The 8,939-nt window shown below is 35.7% G+C and overlaps 1 protein-coding gene across 1 annotated transcript; it reads left to right on the top strand.

Moving 5' to 3' along the window:
• Positions 1–6,967: 6,967 nt before the first annotated feature.
• Positions 6,968–8,179, top strand: LOC149231216 (transcription factor IBH1-like). Its single transcript, XM_089376231.1, has one exon. It carries the CDS (start codon positions 7,127–7,129, stop codon positions 7,751–7,753), a length of 627 nt encoding a protein of 208 aa, XP_089232357.1. The 5' UTR covers positions 6,968–7,126; the 3' UTR covers positions 7,754–8,179.
• Positions 8,180–8,939: the final 760 nt, after the last annotated feature.

Genomic DNA, 8,939 nt, shown 5'->3' with positions numbered 1-8,939 from the left:
ACATATTTTTTTAATTAATCAATTTAATTAAAAAAAAAAACTACAAATTTCTTTACATATAAATATCAATATATATCTTAAAATATTTGGTCACATAATTATTATATTTAAATTAAAACACTAAAATCTCCAATTTTTTGCAACCAAAAAGAATTCAATAATAACATGCCAATATATTTTTGAAGAGATTCGACCTACCGTCTTCTCCGTAACCTAAATTACTACATGAGAATTTAAACCTAAGTGTATCAAGTTTCCACACTTTCATTGTCTCACATTACCAACTGAACTGTCCGTGTAACAACGTGATTCTATTTCAATCATACCGCTGAGAATATTTTGCTTTCAAATGTGGTCTAGGGAAAGATTGATACATAGGATATTACAATTTCTTGCAATGATCCGCATAGTCATGCAGACTATAAAAAACCAAGGCCACACGTCTGTTACGGGTAGCTAGAACGTCTTTTTCGAAGTCCAGAGAAAGAAAAATAAAAGGAGCAGATTGCGTTGCAAACTTTCCCACCTTAATGTCGATTCCCAAAACGATAAATTCGGGATCGGTGATTGAACAGCTATCTACATAAGTTTTTTATTTCTTAAATTAGGAAATTGATTATAATTTAGAAATTAATTAGTCATAAAGACAGTTATTATTATCATTGTTTTTAAACAGTGGAAACTATAAATTGGTTTTTCATTTATTATTTAAAGTGGAATATTTTTTATTTCATATAAATATTTTTCAAAATTAAATTAAAAACTGATTTTTAATTGAATAAAAAACTAATTCTTACTTCTTGTGAGAATAAATTATATTAGATAGTTCAAAAGTGGACTATAACCTAATGATGTGATTAGAAAAACAATCTTTAATAAATAAAATATATTTTAAATCATATTACATATAGCTTAGTATGTGATTAGTCTGAAAGACAATCTCTAATGAATAAAATCTACAACAAAAATTTGTTTTAAGTCATATTACAAAATTAAACTTGGTAAGTTAATAAAATTATTATTATTTTTTATTTACGAGAAGTTAATAAATTATTTAATTCTGTAATGTTTAAAAGTTTAAATTTATATACCTAGATTCATAAGTGATGCTACACTTCACAGTAGTGAAAATATTGTTAAATTTAACCTAATGGATATACATCAAACAATTTATATATTTGGATGGGGCATTTATTGTATTGTTGGCACATGCATATTGTTTGCTCCTTATTTTAAGGGTATTGTTGGCACATGCATATTGTTTGCTCCTTATTTTAAGGGCAAGCTATGGGAAAACATCTAATAAGAAATGTATAAATAAAGTTAAATTTCGGAACATTTCAATACAACAACATTTTTATACTCCGAGAGGTATATAAATTTTCTGAAAGAGTCTTAAAATCTCAACGATCAGACTGCAAAGCCAATTTGCTACTTTATTAAACACAAAAAAAAATGAATGTATATATATACAATGGGATGAGCCCCACGGATAACCTCCATAGTGGGAAAATAGAAAAGTTATGTGATAGTGGGAAAATAGAAAAGTTATGTGAGCTTACAGCTCACAATAAAAGAAGGAAAACTAATTTACTTTCTTTATAAATTACCAACACCAAGATCTCCCTATAAGTGAAATGTAGAGAGGAAACAAAAAAATGGGCCCCAACAACTAGGCCTCATTTGGTACCCATGTACAACAACAATGAAACCTAATAGAAAAAGAGAAACAAGAAACCAAAGAGAAAAAAAATAAGTGAAGCTAGGAGGATTCAAGATGACTCCCCAAAGACTACCTCCTTCACCCCAAGCATCGAATGAAGCTGAAGAAACTTAGGAGATGCAAGATGTTTAGTGAAGATATTAGCCACTTCCGCTTTGGTAGGAAGATATTCTAGATTGATAACTCAATCTTGGACTAATTGCCAGATAAAGTGCATGTGGATCTCTATGTGTTTTATTTATTGATGCTAAACTGGATTTCTAGAGATGTTGATGTCTCTTTGGCTATCACACCAAAGAGTGGTAAGATGCTCCTATTGAATTCCAAACTCCATCAGTAATTTTTAAATCCAAAGGACTTCTTGACTAGCCAAGACTGCAACATGGTACTCAACGTTGGCAAAAGACATGCAATTGTCGATTGTTTCTTGTAGTTCTAGGGAATAGGAGTTGAACCAAGATAGTAAATAAAGCTTAATGTAGACTTCCGATCCTCAACAAAACCAACCCAATGAGAGGCGGTAAAACATTCCATCTTAGAAGAACCAACGATGTATTGAATGCCAAACTTGGAAGTTCCTTGAATATATTGAAGAATGCACTTAGCTTCTTGCTAGTGGCTCTCATGTTGGTCCTGGGAGAACTGACAAACATGTCAAACTGCAAAAGAGATGTCTTATCGGGTATGTGTCAAGTACAACACACTCACAAACAACTGTTAATACAAGGTAGATCAACACTTGGTTACAAGAAATTAGCAATAAGTGTAACACTTGACTAAAATGGTGATGGTGTGACTTACAATTAGCCATTTCAAATCTGTGAAGAAAATCAAGAGCATACTTTGGCTAATAAATGAAGATGCCATCTGAAGATTGAAGAACTTGCAAACCAAGGAAATAATACAAAAAACCAATATTTGTCACATCGAACTAGTCCATCAACTATTGTTGTACACTCTGTATCATGGATGAATAACTCCCAGTAATAATCAAATCATCCACATATAGAACTAATACCAAAATATCAGTTCCTTCTCTTTTAACCTATAGGATATGAGTGACAGCGAGCAAAGCCTGTAGCCAGTAGAAAACTATCCATCTTCTCATACCAAGCTCGTGGAGCTTGTTTGAGACCATACAAAGAACGAAGAACCTTGCAGACAAGAGAAGAGTCCTGCACAAAACTAAGAGGATGTGCCATGTAGTTTTCTGCCTACAAATCTTTGTGCAAGAAAGCACTCTTCACATCCATATGATAAAATAAGCAGCGTTCTAAGGCAGCAAGAGATAACACAAGACATATGGAATTCATTTTGGAAATAGGGGCAAAAGTCTCAAAGTAATAAATACCTTCAACCTGTGAAAAACCCTTCTCCACTAGTCATGCCTTATACTTGTCAACATTACCATCTACAACATACTTTGTCCTATAGACCCATTTGCAACGAACTAGTTTTCGTCCCTTGGTAAGAGAAATGAGATCCCATGTGTGATTCTTCATCAAAGAAGAATACTCCTCTTTCATGGCACCTTCCCATTTAGGTATCCCAACAACATCAAAAAATTGTCGGGGATCCTCTGAAATAGCATGACTAAAAAGAGAAATACAAACTATCTTGGGTTGAATATTGCTGGGAGAAAAAGAAAAATAACTTAGATCAGATACATCATAGCCATAACTTTCAGGCCTTTTCTTCTGGCGAAGGCTTCTCCTCTCTTGTTTTTGATTAAGATGTTCTTGTGTAGGTTGATCAACTGTGGTAAGTGGTTGCTCTTCTAGTTGATTTTCATTTGCAGGGGGAGGATTCTCATCATCCTCTTCATCATCAAGAATAAACTATCATCATGACCTACATCATCATGGTAATCTATGGAGATAGTGGGTTCTAATGTGTGCTTGAATTTCTCATCAAAACGAACAGCTTCACGAAACAAAAGATCCTTTGTAACAGGATCAAACAATCGATATGATTTCATATCTTCACCGTAGCCAACAAAAAAATGTGGTTGGCTCCTTTTCTCCATAGCTTTACATTTCTCATTTGGAATCAAGTCCCATGTTGCACTGACTCTAAGCTTCCTCTAGATTCATACATCAGGTTGCACTGACTGAAAGTAGAGACATCAGGTTGCACTGACTGAAAGTAGAGACATCAGGTTTAACATGACTCTAAGCTTCCTCTAGATTCATACGTAACATTGCTTTATGAGGCATCTGGTTTAGAATATAATTGGCACAATTCACTACTTCGGCATAGAAGGAGGATGGCAGGTTCTTGGACTAGATCATGCAATTGGCCATTTCTTTCAATGTCATGTTCTTCCATTCAGCAACGCCATTTTGTTGAGGGGTGTGAGGAACAGAGTGATGATGCAAGATGCCATGTTCTCTACAAAAATCTTTGAATGCCTGACTGACATACTCCCCACCATTAACTGTTCGTAGATTCTTGATATAAAGAAAGGATTGTTTCTCAACACAAGCTTTAAAATTTTTGAAAGTGGCCAAGAATTCACTTTTAAATTTAAGAAAATATACCCAAGATCTGTGTCAGAAATCATCAATGAAGGTAAGTGCATACTTAGCTCCTAAAAAGGAACAAGTTGGAAAGATCATAAGATCACTATGTACCAACTTGAGAGGAACAATAGCCTATAATGATTTCCCTTTTGGAAAGGGATCTTGATATTGTTTGCCAAGAACACATCGTGGACAAACTCCATTTTTGCATGACACCTTAGGAAGCCCAAGAACAAGATTTTGGGAATCCGTTTGCTACAAATATCTGTAGTTAAGGTGTGAAAATATTTCATGCCAAAGCTTACTTAATAAATCAACAGATGCAATAAAAGAGTTACTAGAAGAAGGCTCAAAACTTGCAAATCTGTATGAGAGAGAGCTGTGATCTACCTGCCCATATGCAAGAACAACTTATGGATCTTGTAGTTCTCGAATGACTACATCATTGGGAGAAAACCCAATTGTTTTCCCATCGCCATAATGGAAAATCTTATAAACATAAAGTAAATTTGTGGAGATGTCAGGAACAAGAAAAACATTCTTGATGCGACCATCATCTAACTACACAATGCTTGATCCAGAAACATCAAGTTGTGAAGAGTCTCCCACTGTAATCTGGGAAATACTATAATCATATGGAGATGGAAGCGACTTACTGGAATGACTCATATGATGAGATGCAGCTAAGTCAAATATCCAACTATCTCAGAATGCATGTAAAGCTTGAGCATATAACACATGCCCTCCACTAGATGAAGAGGGTTTGGATACTGAAATATTATGCGACACTTCTTGGTTTGAAACGCGTTGGCCAGAAATTTCTCTTATGTGATTTCTACCGAAAGACTTTGCTTAATATTATGCTACTGCATTGCTCCATTCAATGCTTCAAGTTTCTTATAACACTTAGATTTTGGATGCCCTTCTCCTCCACAAAAGCTACAAGTTTCATTTGACTTCTTCTTCCATGGCTTGGAGGAAGACATTTTGGACTTTGAAGAGGATGGAGAGGGCTTTGAATTTTGCTGAGGTTTGGAGTGATGCTCACTACTTTGAGTAGAATCCTTCTTATTTTGTGGACTAGTTTTGGATTTTCCTTTAGAGATATGTGCTATAACAGCTTGAGACAGTGAGATAAAAAGAGCATCTAATTGTTGAAGCTTAGATTGTTCTCTTGTTAAGCGTTCAAAAAATATCTCAAAAGAAGGAATTTTAAAATTATCACCAAGTGCATCCATTGCAAAATAAAATGTAGAAGAAAATACCTTATACAAATCCTTCAATTTGGATAGAATCAGGAAAATGCAATCATTGTCTCATTTGGTATCTCCGTATCCTTTCAGCTGTGCAACCAACGATCAGAATTTGAACTCGTTTACCAACGATAGAGGCATGCTCATAAGGGATCAATGAAGACAATTTCGCTTCCAATTGTAAGGCCTTGAACTCGTTTACTTTCCCAAATAGAAAGACCAACTTCTCCTAGCTTTTCTTTGGAGTATCACATTTATCAAGGTGGAATAGAAAATTACGTGAAACATGAAGCCCAATTAAGCCCATGGCTTCATAAGCTTGTTTCTCTAAGAAAACTTTCCATTACTTTAGTCAAGGTGGGTTGTTTGCAGGAGTTGTTGCATTTTGAGCTTCCATATATGATAATTGTTGGGAGTGAGTAGCTCAGCGGTCCTCAATTCGGTCATATTATCAGAAATAAGAAAAAATAGCAAAATCGGGCAAAAGAAAAACAATATGGACAGATATCAGACTTATGGCAGGATCCAAAAAATTTGCCAAATGCAGATTGAATAGAGTGTTTGCACCATCTAAGGAGGGGTTACCACAATCTCAATGATTGCAAAGTTAACCAATAGATCTAGCTGTGGCACTCAGAAGGCTGATCGTGCCCTACAAAATAGCAATAAAGTAGTCAAATTCGTCAACAAAGAAAACAAAATTTTATGCTGCGATTCGCAATTATTTCGCTCCAAAATTGATCCAATATGGGTCTAATTTGAAAGATATAACTCAAACAAACAATCAACAAAATTCCACGGAAACAATCAAACAAAAAAATGGCTTACAATCTACTTACCATGAACGAGTCTCAAATTCTCTAGAATCTTATTGCAAAGCCAACCTTCTACTTTATTAAATAAAAAAAAAGAAATATGTATATATATAATGAGATAAGCCACGTAGATAACTTCCATAGCCAATCTTCTACTTTATTAAATAAAAAAAAGGAATATGTATATATACAATGAGATAAGCCACGTAGATAACTTCCATAGTGAAAAATAGAAAACCTACAAACTTACAACTCACAACACAACAAAAAAAACTAATTTACTTTCTTGAGAAACTACCAACACCAACAATGTTACGACATATTTAAAGAAATTACATACACCAACAATGTTATGACATATTTAAAATTTATTATAACAATATTCATATATAAATTTTGAGAATTCGTTATAATTTCTTTATTTTTTTTAAACTTTCAGTACTTTAAATAAATTTAAATTAATCTTGTATCAAGGTAACAGTTTACTTGAATCTGATATTTCTGCCAAAATTGTGACTAAAAATTATCGTTTTGGTTCCGAATGACCTTCTCCGAAAGGTAGGTAACGAGATAAAGATAAAGATAACGCGTAGGGTGGGAGAGGAAACTGCGTGAACGGACCGTACCTGTCCCCACATGTATATTGAAATGATCACGAAGCAACAACTCGTCTCTGGATACCAAGACGGGCTCCGCGCATGCCTGCCTATTTGTCTCCCAACCGCTGTCTGCGCAGGAACATCTGTTGTTGCAGCAAGCTTTTGTTTTGTTTAGTGATTGGGGTTTCGTAATTTGCGTTGATATATTTATCATATGGAACAGCATTGTGGAGGTGGGCAAGAGGCGGCGTGGATGGCCGGTTTTCGACGGATATATTTGAGCCACCTGGTGGCCGTGCTGCGCCGTTCAAGAATCCATCGATGCGCGACCAAGATCTCCGTTCGAGCCCGGGCCGTGAAATTGGCTGCGGATCTCTCACTGGCCATGACGGGAAGGGTTCGAAGCGCGTGGCGCCAGGCCATCCTCTGCAAATACCTTTTAAGGCAGAGGAAAACCCGTTGCCAACGGCGACTAGTGAATTCCAGAGGGAACTCCCAGGGTAAAAGGAAATCGACGTCTACCAAAGCCAGACCCTGCAACCAGAACACTGCTCGCAGGAATTCTTGCAGGCAGCTGCCTGGACGGGACTCCGGGGTAAGGGGGACCACAAGCCTATTTTCACGTGATAATTGCGATAAAGAAGCAGGAGGCACCGCCGATTCTCGTATGCAGACTCTTAGGGCGCTCGTGCCGGGAAGCCAGGGATTGGACACGCCCATTTTTCTAGAAGACTGTGCGGACTACATCGTGGCGCTTAAGATACAGGTTGAGGCCATGAAAGAACTGGCAGACTGCCACTCAAATTCGGAAGCTCATGCTGCTTGCAATGTCTCAAAATAATGTCGCGAGATCGAACCTGTGGCTGCACACAGCGACGGTCATTTTGCGCACAGCCTCAGTTAGTACAATGTGTATACGTCGCAGAGAGACCAAAAAAAATTGTGTTAGGTAGTCCAATGTGTATATGTCGCATAAAAAAGATAAAAAAATTATACCGCATTAGTGGGTGGAGGGTTTCTAAGAATATCATCTAGATAGTCTGGTATTTGGATTTAGAAATTGGTTTAATTGGTTGTATATGTTGTAGAAGGAACACAACTTCTTGTGTTAGGTAGTTTAATGTGTATCTGTTGCAGAAGGAACCACAAATTCTTATACTGTATTAGGGGTGAGGGGCTTCTAAACTCATCCTCTACATGGTCTGGTATTTGGATTTCGAATTTCGTTTAATTAGTCTGCCAATCGAACTGGTCTTTGTAAATCTTATATGCTGGTGTAATCGACGGGAATTCTTCTATTCATCCAGGTTAATTCTCCTCATGAAATATAAAATTCTATGTATTTTCTGTTTCCATTTAGCCAAGAAACTAATAAATTGTCAATGAAATTTCTTATTATGCTTTCGGCTTCTATGAACTACGAATTTTGACTTTTATAGTTGTCTTTTCCTACGTTGTGTGCATCATAATTATGTATCAAATCATTTTTTAGTGTATTGTTTGATTATTTTACACGTGGTGTAATTTGGTTGAAATGTGGTGAAACATTTAATATTATATTTCTTTTTATTTTTTATTTTCTTTTTTCTTTACAAAAAGGTAAGAAATTACATACGTGTATTTACAATGTGCATTCTTTTACCGTCCTAATAGAAAAACCAGTGAAATGCTGGTGGCCATAGATTCAAAACCAAAAAACATAGAAATAAAATTTATTTCAAATATATAAATAAATTTATTAAAAAAAAAAATGAAACATACGAAATCTACTTATCAAATTTATAATTCCAACAAAATGCCATCCAGTTAAGAACAAATTCAACCTAACAATATACCCACAAAATCCCAACCCTCAATCTCAGCCCCAAATTCCAAACAGTGCATCTCCGGTTTCCCATGTGGATGAGATGATATTGTGATTCCGCCGAATTTGGTTCTTGCATTTCGGCTTTCTGATATCTGGAAACTGACAGTCAACGAAAGATCCCTACCGTGATTTAAATTTCTGGTTCCAGTCTAGGGATTTG

Source organism: Pinus tabuliformis, chromosome J, assembly GCF_031772625.1.
Source record: "Pinus tabuliformis cultivar Carrire ecotype Pingquan chromosome J, CPIR1, whole genome shotgun sequence".
NCBI lineage: Eukaryota > Viridiplantae > Streptophyta > Pinopsida > Pinales > Pinaceae > Pinus > Pinus tabuliformis.
The sequence above is the reverse complement of the archived record's forward strand: the minus strand, read 5'-3'. Positions and strand labels throughout refer to the sequence as shown.